Source organism: Quercus suber, unplaced genomic scaffold (genome assembly GCF_002906115.3).
Source record: "Quercus suber isolate HL8 unplaced genomic scaffold, Cork oak 2.0 scaffold_447, whole genome shotgun sequence".
Classification (NCBI taxonomy): Eukaryota; Viridiplantae; Streptophyta; class Magnoliopsida; order Fagales; family Fagaceae; genus Quercus; species Quercus suber.
In genome coordinates, this window is record NW_027069898.1 from 371959 (window position 1) to 387882 (window position 15924).

At 35.4% G+C, this 15924-nt stretch overlaps 3 protein-coding genes across 4 annotated transcripts; 1 reads left to right on the plus strand and 2 right to left on the minus strand.

The window, feature by feature from the left end:
- Window positions 1-1506: 1506 nt before the first annotated feature.
- On the minus strand, window positions 1507-4066 carry LOC112017682 (mitochondrial import receptor subunit TOM5 homolog). The gene is made up of 2 exons (XM_024050135.2): window positions 3864-4066; window positions 1507-1721 (listed from the first exon to the last, which is right to left on the minus strand). Exons 1-2 carry the CDS (start codon window positions 3948-3950, stop codon window positions 1644-1646), a joined length of 165 nt encoding a protein of 54 aa, XP_023905903.1. The 5' UTR covers window positions 3951-4066; the 3' UTR covers window positions 1507-1643.
- Window positions 4067-6583: 2517 nt separating this feature from the next.
- LOC112017674 (uncharacterized) lies at window positions 6584-9737 on the plus strand. The gene is made up of 2 exons (XM_024050128.2): window positions 6584-6881; window positions 9284-9737. Exons 1-2 carry the CDS (start codon window positions 6708-6710, stop codon window positions 9707-9709), a joined length of 600 nt encoding a protein of 199 aa, XP_023905896.1. The 5' UTR covers window positions 6584-6707; the 3' UTR covers window positions 9710-9737.
- Window positions 9738-10036: 299 nt separating this feature from the next.
- Window positions 10037-15444, minus strand: LOC112017673 (nuclear transport factor 2). Of its 2 annotated transcripts, none has more exons than XM_024050127.2 (9): window positions 15225-15444; window positions 14696-14881; window positions 13339-13642; window positions 12999-13246; window positions 12737-12905; window positions 12382-12503; window positions 12232-12291; window positions 10734-10797; window positions 10037-10620 (listed from the first exon to the last, which is right to left on the minus strand). In XM_024050127.2, the coding sequence occupies exons 2-9, from the start codon at window positions 14876-14878 to the stop codon at window positions 10370-10372; spliced, it is 1401 nt and encodes a 466-aa protein (XP_023905895.1). In that variant the 5' UTR covers window positions 14879-14881; window positions 15225-15444; the 3' UTR covers window positions 10037-10369. The 2 variants fall into 2 exon arrangements, with proteins under 2 accessions (XP_023905895.1, XP_023905894.1); XM_024050126.2 differs by having other exon boundaries at window positions 12232-12294; window positions 15225-15443.
- Between the last annotated feature and the right edge of the window lie 480 nt (window positions 15445-15924).

Below are 15924 nucleotides of genomic sequence, written 5' to 3' on the forward strand. Positions count from 1 at the left end.
CTCTAATAATATATGTATTGAGGGTAAATTGGAATTTGATGGTTGGATTTTTCCACTATTTATAGAGATTTCAATGATATATTAGATGGATGGACGAAAGAGAGAGAGGGGGAAGACAGAGAGAGGATGAGATCTGTGGAGTTGTTGATTTGAGTTGTTGATTTGGGTTTGAGAAGTCCCTGAAATATATGTCTGGATTTGAAATTGGGGTTTCAAATATATGCCTGCGTTTGAATTAATTTGTTCTTAAGTTCCATTAAAGTTCTCTAAGTGTTTTTTTTTTTTTTTCAACAGAGAAGTTGAAACTGTGATTTTTCTCTCTCTGCATGTTAATTTTCAATGTGTTGCTAACAATTTGTGGCTCTTTTTTGTGGGCTTAATTTTGAAGCCAATCTGGTATAAAACGTGGGATCAAATGTTGTGCTATATTTTTCTTCTTCTTTATTTATTTGATTTAGGGATTGGGTTTCTTTTGGTTGTTGTGGTTTGAAAAATGGGATTTGAGGCATGGTTACTAATGGATCCGTGGGTTTGGATGTATGTGGGTGTGTTGATGTTTGTATTTTAACTTGGGTTTTGGGGTTGTATTTTGATAGAACTGTGGTTTGTACTTTGATGGTATTGCTTGATTTGATTTGTATTAGTTTTCTGAGTGTATGTTCTTGATGTTTGTGTATGTTTTTCATGTTTGTAAATTGTGAAAAACTAATACCATATTTTAATCTAGATTTTTTTTCCCCATTGTTATGAGAGGAGAGAGACATAAAATGGATGTAAAAAGACTTATTTACCCTAAGAGGTGGGTTATAGAGACCAAACGGAAGTAACTTTAAGTAGGTAAAGTGTCAAAAATAAAACTGCGAGTGAGTAAGTTAAATTCAGGCTCAACCACAGGTGGGTAATCTGTAATTATCCCTTCATTTTTATTTTAAACCTTTGGCAATGAAAGGAAAATGAACTCTATTTTTTTGTTCTTGGCTGAAGAAAGTAAAGCACAATCAGCAATAAGAACAAAATGATTTGCTCCCTTCATTTAGTGCTAACAACTCCCCAACTGCCACTTAATAGCTGTACGTCAATAGAAAGTGCATAATTTACTACCAATTTCACCCCAAAAAATATTCCCCCCAACAATCCATTCTCAAATTTCCCTTACTGTGAGCAGATTGTCAGAGAGACATTGTGAAAATGAACTTAATGAAGTGAAAATAATTTGACTTAGCCAATCACTTTCTCTGGACAAAGAACAGGCGGAGGTGTCGGGAATTCAATTTTCTCTAGTTATATTCCAAAAAGATCACCGTGAATATGATTATTACATAGCCTAATTTGGAACTAACAAAAACCATTCAACACAACAAAAAACAGAGCATTCTGAGACATATATAGCACATGATCGGTCATCCATGAAAGTGTAATCGAGTTCAATCATCTGATCATCTTCAAAGCACTAGATTGAACCATGTGCTAGAAGTATGTAATAAAACAAATGACCATCAGCCAAAATGAAAGCAAAACATGAAAGCTTATTCTTTAACTAATTGAAGAAACAGATATTCTCCATTCATCTCAAAAATAACTACTAATAAAGAGCCTACAACGTCATAGCTCAGCAGTGAACTCAGTACACCCTACATTCACACTCATATTGACATAATTTCACCATAATTCCGCATCAGCAAAATCGATCCTGCAAAAAGCCCAACAGCACGCAGCAATTTCTGCAAAGGAAGAATGAACAGCTTCAATTGATAAACAATCTCTGATCAAATAAATAGATATCGCATTGAGTATACCACCCAACATCACACAAAATAACAGATCATAAAATTGAAACACACAACTTCTAAATAAAGCAATCACTTTTTGTTTGCAAGGACAAGTGGGATCCATCCCCACATTGGAGATATGGAAATGGTCTAATTCATTCCCATTCACTTCATAATCTCAAACCTTCAAAACCAGTAAAACCATTCCCATGAAAAGGGTAAGGGAATGCCAATCCAAATTGCATAGGAAACAAAAATATATTTCTTTCTCAGCTTTCTCCATATTTCAATATCTATTATTAAAAAAACTCAGTTTTATTCAAGAAATAGAAACATCGCAACCCAAGGACATGAGAAGTGTACAAGAGTTGCTAATAAAATCATCTAAAAGTACAGAAATCCCCAGCATATTAGAAAAAGAATGACTACTTAAGGCAGCCATCCAATCATTTATAGAACAAAATAACAATAATTTGAACTCCAAAGGTGACTGCCTCTCCTTCAATCTCTCCAAATAGTGCACAATACACAAAGGAATTTCACCCCAAATATCAGTAGTACAATGTCTACCAAAACCTCCTCCCCAACACTCCAACATATCCAAGACCCTTTTAACCATAACCCAATGTATCCTGAACAAACAAAACACCAGTGACCATAGATTACGAGCATAGTGGCAATGAAGGAACGTATGGTCAATATCTATCCGCCACCATAACAACCCTCTGTTGGTTCCTTTATGCCCTGCCACTATTTCCTCCATTGGCACCACTCCAATAATCCACCATCTTTCCATTACCATAGCCTCTCTGCACTTCATCTCTATATTTTCACTAAAGCAATTGTATTACTATTCAAATTTCACCAACAGTGGTAAACCAAAACAACAAATTTCCATCAAATCCAGTCTAGGAACTAAATAGAGGATTCAAAATCAAACTTTATAAATGTGGATGGTGGGACTTCAAGTCCAAATTTTTGTTCTCATCAACCAAACAGAGTTAATAGAAATACTGCATATTAATGATGCAACATAATCTAAACATTACTCCCTCTGTCCCAAACTATTTGTCCACCTTAAAAACCCAACTTTTAAAGGGAAGAAATTCAATGTGTCTCAAATAGAAACCAAAAAATTAGCCTCCTTAAGTTGAACTCAAAATAAAGATGATGAAAAATAAGTATAACAAAGTTATGAAAATTCTGCTTGTTGATGTTTCAAAGTGGACAACATTAAAGCATAACCTACATCGATCTAACAAGGAGTGACACTCTTCTCCACATATTTATAATTTTCCCAAGATATATAAGCAGCCACATACATTTAAATAGCTTATAAGTAAACCATGCTTATGTATCTTGAAGGCTTTTAAAGGTCAAATATACAAAAGCTTGGCAGGTGGATGTAAATGAATGCAACACAGCTTAACATTATCTGGTATTGTGTGATGGTACTGCTACTTTCAGTTCATGTATGCCCTTGTATAATTAAGTAGAATTATGATCATGTTAATAACACATGATCGCCATACTATCGTGAATGAGGCTAAAACTTCCCTGCTGAAACCATTACAAAAATAACTCTTTCAATCATGAAAGAACAAAAACTCTGCTTGTCGTCAGTGCTTAGTTCCTTATATTTCGCTCAGAGACAAACCCAAAAAGCTCATACCCATCATAAATCAAGGGGAAAAAAATCCCAGATTTTAAATGTCAATTAAAACCTCTATCACTCACTCAAAATACATGCTGATAAAACCATTCAATTTATTAATGTAAAACCAAAAATCATTACAATGTAATATGTAGTAACAAAGTACTTATCTTTTGTGCTATTCCTATGTTCAACTCAACTAAGTCATGTACTTTTGACTTGAACAGCAATGATCTAAACCTAAGAAAAAAAAAACTAATAATTAAAATTAAAAATCTTATATTCGAAATTTTATGCAGTCTTTTCACAGCAACCAAACAAAGAATAAAAGAGCATAAATCAACATCAAGAATGGAAATTTCAAAAAAAAATTGATATTGCAATATTACAAAAGATTGGAAGAGAATAGAGATTCAGAGAGAGAAAGAGAGAAGGGTTACCACGTTGAGGGCCCACTTTTCCTCATCCTGGTACTGAGATTGCAAGAAAGCTTTGACCTTCTCCACTGAAACCACTGAGTCAGCCATCGAAGAACACAGAGAGAGAGAGAGAGAGAGAGAAAGAGGTTAGGGTTTTGGGTTCTGATAGAGAGAGAGAGAGAGAGAGGGTTTTTGTCTTTGACGGTAGAGAAAAAGGGAAGGGTTTGAGTTAATTTATGGACGAAATTACGGAAGTAATCTTCCAACCCAAGTATGGTCATTGGCTGAGGACTGTCATGTCAAATCACATATAATTTTTTTTTGACTATTTGCAATTTACCCACTTAAAATTTAGGGTAATTTTAATTTTTTTTCTTTAAAGTTTACATATAATTTTTAAACTAACTGCAATTTACCCACTTAAAATTTAGGGTAATTTTAATTTTATTTTTTGAAGTTTTAAAATTTGGATTTGTAACCCTATTAGTGTATATTATTTAGATTTAAGCTATTCTGTGAATGCCTTTACAAATTGCAATGAGGGGTTCATTTTAAGGATAATTTGTCCTTTTGTGGATATTGCGACTTTAGGGGGAAAATTGGAATTTAGTTAAAATAATATTTGACATGGCTTTAATTGCATTTAAACTTTAAAATGATGTAATTTTGGGAGAGACAAAAAAGAAAAAGATGATGTTAGTTTGGAATCTAAATTTTCTGTCCCACATTTTCTGCTTCACTCTATACTTTACAAATAAATACTTGTTACGTGTTCACTTAATTAATTAAATATTATCATTATTGACTTATTAATACTACAATTATTAATTAATAGTAGTATTTAATTAATTAGGCAAACACATGACAAATATTTATTGGTAGAATATAGAGTGGAGCAAGAAAAGTGAGACAGAAAATTTGGACTTGTTAATTTGAGCTTAAGTGGTATTTAATGGGATACCTCATCATAGAGCATTGATGAAAGTACTTGAATCCAAATGATACAAGAGATATAGATCCAAATTGTAAAACTCTAGGAGAAAATTTTTAAATTATCCCAAATTTTAAGGAGGAAATTAAAATTTATTCTAACATTTAAGATTATCATGTAAATCTTCTTCTTTTTCCTTTAAGAATTTAATATTTTAAGTTTGATGATTTTAAAATAAACCTCATATTTTCAATATTTTCAAATTAACCATATACTTTTAAGAACACTTCAATTAAAACATAAACTCAATTATGATAATGTAATTAATACAAAATGTTTAAACAAAACTATATTATTCGATTATTTTTACACTTGTGTTGTGTCTATTATATATGGAAATATTTTACTTCAAACCATGCTCTCATTTTATTTAGATATTTTCTATTAACAATGTTATTGTAAACATATTATTGTTTGAATTAAACATTTTTAAAATGTGATTTAATTTATTTTTATTTTTTTTAGATAATTACAATATACTATTAACCCCGCAGTTTGAACTCATTCTCCCTTAAACCCCCAAGCATTGTGTGCATGGAGAAATACCAATTAAGGTACAAGGCCCTTGCTGATGTGATTTAATACGGGAGTTTCAAAATTATGAGCCTGTGAGGTTTAATTTCAATCCATCTTTAAACTATAAGGTTTAAAATGAAATCTACTTCTCTTTCTTATTTTTGACTTTATAAATTTTATTCACTCTAAAGGGTATTTAGCAAACCATGTAACTGGGAGAGTTTTGATAAAAATTTAAAACTCAATTTGGACGCAGAAAGTGTCAATTCAAAAATAATACTATATATAAGTTGATAATGATACAAGTTATGAAAGAAAGCTCTAGGTTTTTCTTGTCTAAAATTTGCTATGTTATTGCCTCTACTTGATTTTAATGCATAACTTGGTATTTACAATATTAGAAGTGACTCGAATGCTTTGGGTCTTCTGATAGTAGAATATTGTGAAATGTCATTTTGCATAATTGGATGTCCTTTTGTAGGGGTAATTATTGGATACTCTCGGAGTACCATAAATGTATACTCTACTTTTCACATAATTGTGGATCTTACTAATTAAATTCATGGTGGGACCCACAATTCATGTGAGAGGGGAGAGTATGCATTTATTATATTTCCGGAGTATTCAATAATTTTCCCTTTTATAGAATATATTATAATGCATTATTGTTTGCACATGTGGAATGATTCACAATTTTATATATATTCTTTTTGAAGGATCTATCTAATATTGAGCAAGTTTTTAGACATACATGAAAAATGTTATAAATTTTTTAATTTTTAGATGTAGAAGAATTTCAATATATGGTGTCCACTCCGTGATAATTGCTCTTTATCATTACCTCAAGATATCAATTGGTTTTAGGCGTAGGCAAGGTTAGAACTTTAAGTCTCTTGTTTGATGATAAAATACTTTACCAGTTGAGTTAATTGAAATTTATAAATGTAATTTTTTTTTAAGAGAAATGTGCAATTTCCCCCCCCCCCCCCCCAAAAAAAGACACTTATGATAATTTTTTTTTATTTTTTAGAATCCTTATTACTTATTATGATAATTTAAATAAACATATAATTTTATTGTCATATATATTTAACTATATGAGTAATTGAAGTATAATAATCATTTTCCAAACTAAAACTCCAAACGGTCCCTTAAAAGCTAAAGGGGAAGGAGAAATTTGCAATTAGAGTAACCAACTAGATGCTGACACGCGTACATCCCAACCTGAAACCAATCCATGACTTTCTTTGTCCATCATTCATTCAGCTGGCTGCTTTCTGATACTCTCATTCGAACAAAACTCACTAGCATCCACCACACACTCACAACCATACAGTGAAGGCACCAAAGGAGAGAGCATGATGGAGGCTATACCATCTTTTAGCAGCAGGGGAGTCCCTGTAATCAACTCTTCTACTAGGAGAAAGAATGCAAGAACAGGGAATTATGCAACTTCTTCAACCCTTCTCATTAAATCCATGGCAACCCAGAAGCCTTTGCCATCAGCTGCCAAAACTATTGGCTCTAAAAAGGTCAGTGCATCTCAACCTCACTATCTTCTGCTTGAGTAAAAATGTTCCCAGCAGACTTATTTTAAGGGATAAGTTTACCTTTCTATTCAAAATTTACTTGCATCTTCTTGAATTTTTTTTTTTTTTTTTTTTTGTTAAGTAAGAAAAGATATATTGAAAACACTACAATATACATGAATAGCACAAAGTAGTCAAGAAGTGCAAAAAGAGAGAAGGAAAAACAGAAAACTAATTACAAAAAAACAAAGAACTAATTAACGATGGGATGGAGTCACAAGATGTGAGTCTCCCGAGAACAATCAAACCAATAATCGTTGAAAGAAGCAAGCAGCTAATCATCAAAACTGTCCATATCCTCAAACATTCCTTCCATAAGTACCACAATAAACACAACGGTACTAAATTCCAAATGTCTGACAAATGTTTCCCCAACCAATTCCTCTAACCAAACAAGACACAAACACCGTTTTTGATAAGACCCAAGAAACCCCAAAAGATCAAAAGGCGAAACACCATACCTGTTGAGCCTTCTCACAATGTATCAACATATGGTCCACGGTCTCCCCACAATAGCAACACATGCAGCACCAACGAACAAAATCAAACTCCTTGTCCTTCGTAATATCCCCTATGAGTATCTTATTCCAAACTGTAATCCAGAAGAAGAAGGAAAAAAAAAACTCGCCTAGGGACCTTCACTCCCCAAATACCTTTCCAAGGAAAAGTGATAGAGGAGGAGCCTCGTAAAGTGAATGTCAAAGTTCCCTTTCTATTTCAAAGTCCACCTCAATCAATCATCATTTTCATTTAAAGGGACAATATTTGCCAAAAAATGAAGAAAATTCACCATAGGATCCTCCTCCCAATCATTCACATCTTGGATGAACCTCACATCCTAAGTCCTCTTTTCCCCTTCTCTCGGCCTAGTCAAGGATAACGCAACAAAATCCTCTTTATTAATGGCTAGTCTATATAAAACAGGAAATTTTATTCAAAGAGGTTGATCCCCACACCACCAATTATGCCAAAATTTCACTTTATCCCTCACCTCAGTCTCAAACCTAGTATGATGACTAAAATCCTCACAACCCATATGAATGTCTCTCCACAAACCACAACCATGAACACCCCTGCCCAACTTAGAAGTCCATCCCCCCCACTTTTTCCCCAACTTCATAGCCACCACCCTCCTCCAAAGTCAATTCTCCTCAACCCCAAAGCGCCATAGCTACTTTCCTAAAAAGGCTATGTTAAAGGTAGTCAGTTTCTGTATCCCCAAACCATCGTTAGGCATAAGAACACAAACTTTATCTCATCCTACAAAATGTTGCTTAGAGTCACCGCCATTCCTTCCTAGAGAAAGTTCCTTTACAATTTTTCAATGTTATTGGCCACACAGGTAGGAACGGTAAAAAGTGACAAGAAGTAAGTAGGAAGACTTGATAATGTACTCTTAATCAAAGTTAGTCTACCACCTTTGGACAAATACAACTTCTTCCACCCTGCCAATCTTCTCTCAAATTTCTCCAAGATAGGATTCCACATAGAAGAAGATTTATGAGAGGCCCTAGAGGCATACTAAGAAAAGACATGGGTAAACTCTCAACCCTACACCCCAAAAGCCCTACCAAAGCATGCACATTATCTAACGCCCAATTGGGACCATTTTACTCTTATAGACATTAACAACCTTCAAGCCAGTGACAACTTGAAAACATAGAAGCGACATCCGTATATGAAGGCTTTGCTCTACATCTGCATCACAAAACAAGATCGTATCATCTACAAACAAAAGATATGAAACACAAACTCCATCCTCCCTCCTATCATTAGCCTTATAACTGCTAATTAAACTAGTCCCCTCCACTCTCTTCAACATCCTACTAAAGTCTTCCATCATGATAAAAAAACAACACAGTAGATAGCGGATCACCTTGCCTCAATCCCTTTGAACTTCCAAATATTTCAGCTGGGGATCCATTTACCAAAACAAAAAACTAAACTGTGGAAATACAATGTGAATCCAGCTACACCATTGATCACCAAAGCCCATCCTTCTCAACATATCCAAAAGTGCCTCCCAATTTACATGATCATAAGCTTTTTCAACGTCTAACTTGCATATAATCCCCGAAACATGACTCTTCATTCGACTATCCATGCATTCGTCTTCTTGAATTTGATTGCAGTGTATATGTTAATAAAGTATGTTGTTACCATACTTGGTCAAATTGTTTCCTCTATACAATAAAAATGTTTTTTATCTTGTCAAGCAGAATACTTTGGCTTCAAGGTTTAGACAACACCTTGAAACAATTTCCTTAACCAGTTCCTTGAGTGCATGTTAAACAATTTTATCATACTCTTGTGTGTTCTTTATATGCTTTTATGTGACAATGCAGAATTCAACTGTTTTTCCCCTTGGAGAGAAAGGACCTCGGAGCAGCCCCTTAACGGCTTCACCGCCAATAAAGCTACTAACAAGGGTAGAACAGTTGAAACTGCTAACTAAAGCAGAGAAAGCCGGCCTGCTATCAGCAGCAGAGAAGTTTGGGCTCTCTTTATCGTCGATTGAGAAACTGGGACTCCTCTCTAAGGCAGAAGAACTAGGAGTCCTTTCAGCAGCTACAGACCCTCGAACACCTGGGGCTTTGTTGAGTCTGAGCTTAATTCTACTGCTCTTGGGTCCCTCTTGTGTTTACCTTGTCCCTGAGGAATACCCCTGGGAGGTAGCATTGCAGGCTGTGGTTGTTTTGCTCTCTGTGGTTGGTGGTTCTGCATCTTTTGCTGCATCAAATCTTGTATCCAACTTGCAGAAAGCAAACTGAATATGGGAATTCCAACAACGTTTCCGATGCTTGCTATGGTTATCAATTTTTTGTTACATAATATGATTGCTGAGGTATCGCCATATTACTGTTTCAACATTCAATGACATGCCTTCGCATAATTGCATCAAATCACAATATTAGTTATTTTTGTTTTAGATATATAAATAAGTAAACAAATTTCGTTAAAAGAGCAAAGGAGCGCCCGAAATAGTATCAACTTAAGCAGCTGGGATTGTAACGCACACACCACAGAACAATTTGATATAGAAGAGAGGAACATAGACAAAAACGACAAGATAGTAAAAAGCCAACATTCCCCGAATATAAATAAATCCCATTTTATTGTACCCAAAATTCTACATCATCTAAGGAGCTTAAAATCAGCTACTGATGTAAAGTCTTCCTCCGTGTAAAGGGTTAGATACAGAGAGAATTACTGTTACAAAACCAACGTGCTTTATGACAGGATACATTAATCACACCCAAACACCTTTTTTTTCATGTCATATAAGCTTTGTGAAAAACTGCGAGTAAGAAAAATTACAATAATCTTCTCATTAACATTTGAGATTTTAAAAATAGCAAACCCGATTATCTAAGGCCTTAAAACCCCTCATTTGATGGTCAAAAAATCATCTGTCAACCTTTCTTCAATGTTTAACCAGAAGCAGCACCACGGTTCATCCCACCTTGACGCCCACCTCTTCCACTGCCATTCTGAGAGGCCCGCTGTTGACCCTCTCCGTTGCGTCCACCTGAACCCCTGGGTCGCCCTGAAAATTCACCCTGGTTTCTGAATTCATTCCTGCCATAACCCCGGCCACCACCAAAGTTCCCACGGCTCTTGAAACTGTCACTCCGGAACCCACCTCTTCCTGAAGAATACCTCCCTCTCCCACTGTTGCCAACTGTAAGAAACAGCGCAGCATACCCAGTTTTCTTTAAATTATTAAACATTTACTCATGTTGTCAAACAAGTTATCTTCAAGCTGTATAAGAATAAGGTATATTTTGAACTTACCTCGGGTAGTAGTTCTCTTTTCCTCGATAACAGCCTCACGATCCCCAATTATGATAGGTGAAGCCTGAATTTAATTCAACAAAATTCTACATTGAATATGCATATTGACTAAAAAAGAACTAGACAAATAGCATCCCACGGTACAGTATGCTACACATAACTAACATCAACCAACAGCTAGATCACTTGCTTCCTCTACCCTAGCCAAATTAAATTTTACATTTTTTGTTTAAAAAAAAAAAAAAAAAGAGACTTGTACAGGTGCTTTCTTGATTTTGCATAAATGGAGAGAGAGAGAGAGAGAGAGAGAGAGAGGGAGGAGGTGTTAAGAGGATCATATATGTTTTGCCCAAAACCAATGCCATCAACCCATTCTTGCACCTTGAAGACAAGATGCTCAGAGCTTAAACCTCACTTGAACTTATCAAAGTTCAAGAATGCAAAAGGCCCTCCAGAAAAGGAAAAGAATTTATGTAAGAGTAAGAGTTCTTATGAGTGAATCTTTACAACCAACCTTAAGTTAATTTTGACTTGAGCAACATGATATATTACATACATATTTTATGTTTGTTTCCCATAATCCTATCACAATAGAAAAGGTTCAACCTTAAGTAACAAAAACGGCAATCAGAAAAGTGCAGTTGAAGCAATGAAACAGTAAAACACATTTGCAAGGGAAATCAACCATCCAGGTAGTAAAGCTGCCTACTACATATATTGCATGCTATTATTCTTTCCCAGGACTCAAATGATGTTTTTTTTAATTGGTAAGTTGCACGTGCATCCAATGATTTTGAACCCACGGCCTCGCCATCCACCTTGCACTTATAAGGGAGAAGGAGCCATCCCAGCTTGAGCTCAAGGGCTCAAATAATATAGGGTTTAAACTACGACAAAACGTTTACCAACCTGAAAGTTGGCGGAAGTTTCCATGTAACTTATCAATTATATTCAAGATGTAATATTGTTGCAATGCATTTATATAGGTTGCCTGGACAAGGTATCATGGATAAAGGACAAAGCATACATACACTTTAAATTTCATTTCTTCAGGTTTTAGTGCTTATTTCATATTACTATAGTTGTCAATAAATCAGCGACTTGAATTCAGTATAGTTGTCTTTAGTCCCTTGATTTCTAAGACTAGCATATAGAAACCCTGATTAGAAATATAAAAATTTGGTGCTGCATCATGTACCAGGTAACTAAGTAATACCTCTTAACATCAAACAGTCACTAGATAGTTTTTTTGAAGTTCATCTTAAAAAAGAATACCGGAACGAAATTTTGCATATGAAACGACAAGCAAGAGGGATAATGTATTTTGGAAACTAGAAAAATAAATAAATAAATAAAGGATGAAATAAGCTCTACAGTTTTAGCTTTCAGTTTACTTAATTAAAAATTAAAAAAATTGGGAGACAAGCTGAGCCTATTCAAGGCAATTATTTTTCCTTCTTTTTGGTTGGTATTACTTATTGCATGTATAAGGAAGTACCTCAAGAGCACTGTGCATTGAACTGATTGTTTCAAATTCTACAAAGCCAAAAGTGAATCCCTGCTGCAGGACACAAGAAATACATGACTTAAACACTGCTTCAAGAAATGCTCAGCTGTCAAAACACACAAAATACTAACAGAACCAGACCTTATTACTTCTAACTTGGATGCCATTATGCTTGATAAGCCCAAATTTTTTAAACTCCTCCTCAAGTTGTGTTTCTGATGCATTGTAAGGTAAATTCCGTATATATATAGAATGACCTTCGGCTGTAAAGGACACACATGAAAATATTAATAGAATTTGAAACTAGAGATATATAACAACTCAGACACAAAACTCTGACGATATAATAAATGACCTGCCAGATTTAACATGAATTTAATCAATCTCTTATATCAAAATTGGAAAGAAAGGGATTACATATGGTATTGTACAAAAAAGTGTGGCCATGCAGAAATGGATTTGCAATCTATCAATTCATATAAAAATTAGTAGTTACCTTCCTCACGAACATTGCTACTTTCGGGAGCATTGTCACTATTAGGAGCTGATGCTTCAGGTGCAGGAACAGGTTTTGCAGACCACTGACTGGTGTTTGCGGGTGCCACTCTTACATTTCTGGTGGGAACATGGACTGAATTAGACGTTGTACCCTTCATTACCTTCACCTAGATGAAACTCCAAAAGTCAACAACTTTCAAACAATGTATCAACACCAAAAGGTACAAAATCTCATGGAAAAACTATGAGTATGAACTCACAATTGATGCATAAGACTTTTTTGGAGCATCCTCCTCAGCTGCAGGAGGTGCATCAACACCTGTAGAATCAACCACCGTAGGAATTTCATCCGGAATTGAATGACTTGGGGGTTCAATAATCTCATCTTCAACCACTGATCCTTCTTCATTATCTGAAGGATCACAAACTTCAGCAACATCATTAAGATCTTCCTCCTCCAAGGAAGTAGCGGGGTCCAGAGCAGGAGGTTCGGGAGCATGATCAGGTTCTTGAAAAAGAGATACAACCAGTTTCAAAATGTGAGTCTGATGTATATCTCAACATAAGTCACAAGACATAAGGAAAAAGAATCATTCCAACCTGGTTCTGGTATCAAGGAAGCTGTAGCAACGTTTTCATTTATTCCGTTGGCTGAGACAGAATTGGTTTGCAACACTTCATTTTCCTCAACAAACCTAAAGACATCGTTTAAGACAAAGTAGCCTTTGTCTTGAGGAGCAAGAAAAAATGTTTGCGTGAATTTCCTTTTCAGATTGTCCTTGCCAGTTAAACATCCGGTTACTAGAACAATCACCCCTTTCTCATGAGATTCCTGAGCATCTGCAGTTTTTATCTCCGCCGTAAATTCTTCATGGTTGAAGGATAGTATCTTCTCATTGATTGCCTGCTCCGAGATGAGAAATGCAACTATTTTTATCAATCTATATTAACTACAATCATAATCTAATGCTGTCAAATTAAATTTAAAAGATTAAATGGGTTATGCATATCAAATGAGTATGAGATTGCCATTCAAGAAAACTGGAAAGGGGGAAAAAAAAAGAACTTGAATAAAACAAACTAAGCATATTAATGGGCTGGTTTATAGAGTATAAAGCAATTTACACATCTGACAATGTGTTCAAAGAAAAAAAAAAGGACTACTCATGACTAGAACAAATTTATGCTCAACAACGAACGAGCAATCCAGCATTGAAATCATGAAAATAGCATTTCCAAGGTCAAAGTTCTCTAAAGAAACACTTGAAGATTATCCCACTACAGTTTAGTCATTGATGAAACCCCAAAGCAAGTTACTTCTTAGCCATTGTTGTAACAAACAAAAAAAAGACAATTCATGACAAGAACAAATTTATGCCCAATAACAAACTAGTGTGTATCAAACTAACTAAGTAATCCCATTTAGCATATACATTAACAAAGTACCACCCAATCACACATACTTAATCACATACATACCCAACAACATCACTATTTTATTAAATGATCCCTTATAATCGAATATCAACAGCCTGCCAGAAATGGGTTTTCTCCTAATGACATGAATAAGTACACCAACAACACACATACTTATTTAGCTACACACGTACATAAAGGCGATATTACAATGAATAAAACACCAAATAATGTTCACTAATTTTAGTTTTTTGTTTTGAAAAAACTAACAAACTAACGTGTATTAAACTAACTAAGAAACCCCATTTAGCATATACATTAACTAAGTACCACCTAATCACACATACTTAATTACATATACACACCAAACAATGTCACTATTTTATTTAACGATTCCTTATAATCGAATATCAACAGCCCGCCGGAAATGGGTTTTCTCCTAATGACATGAAAAAGCACACCACCAACACACATACATAAAGGGAATATTGCAATGAATAAAACAGCTATGAACCAAATGGGGTTTCTTCAAATGACATACTTGCATGGTAGTGACCGTAGCCATAGTGCCATTAGAATCAGGACGGCTTAGCAAGCTGGAATCTTGATAAAACCTGTGCACCAAACCAGGGGATCTGTACAGTATATGATAATACTGTTCCACAAATGCATTCCCTACAAATTGTGCACTCGGAGCTCCTGAACTCTCTTCTTGCATTGCCATCTTCTGCAAAATTCAACCATAAAAACACAAACTTTATTAGTTCAATATAAAATTCAGTACAAAAATAATAATAATAATTGCAACAACTTTGTTTGATTTAGCTGTATGATCGGTTGGGGTGGGAGATCGGAGACTAAAGAGTCGAAACCCTAAGATCCGATTGGATAGAGGGAAAAGGGTTTTGTTGGGGGGAAACTCCGCCAGCGGCGGCGGAGGGAGGCGTGGGAATCACGCGCGGCGGAGATTTTTTCTGGAAAGTGGGGGAGGGGGGGGGGGGGGGGGGGGGGGAGTAGGAGGTGGTGTTTGTGAGCTTGAAAAGTGAGAGAGGTTTATTCGAGCTTGTTACCGGAATGAGGAGGCGGCGGTGCGGAGGAGACTTTACGGCGAGAGAGAAAGAGAGAGGGGCGGCGCGTGGAGGAGATCTGACCGGAAGTCGAGGGGTATTGCGGTGTACGTAATGGGATCGCAGAGAATACAGACAAGTCAGCGAATTTTTTGGATGGCTACGGTGCTTTGCAATAAGAGAATGAAGGCTCTTTGCTCATTTAAAACGCTGCGTTTACTGCTGTGGTTTTTTTCTTTTTTCTTTTTTCTTTTTTTCTTTATAGAAGGTGATGTGGGCCAAGACTTTAGAGTCAATAGGCCCAAGCATTTTGTGGCTTGGCAGGTGCTGCCGCCAGAGAAAATTGAGTACATGTGTCAACATCAAAGACAACTAGATAGTGCTATGTTTTTTTGTTTGAAAAGGTAGATAGAGCTATGTTGAGCATCCCATTCGGTAATGCAAAAAAACAAAATGCATGTGCATTTTGCATCACCATAAAATTGAGGATGACAATTTAAATCCACTTGCCTCATTCATAATTGATAGACAGGTCTTACCAAGCCCGTGTGACAAATGGGGCGAGGACGGGGGTTAACGTTTTTCCCCGCATCCTTCCCTCTTATATTTTAACAATTAATTTTTTTATTTTTTATTTATAGGTTTTTTATGAGACATATATTTAAGTTTAGCTTTCTAACTTTAAATTTATGATATTGTTGTA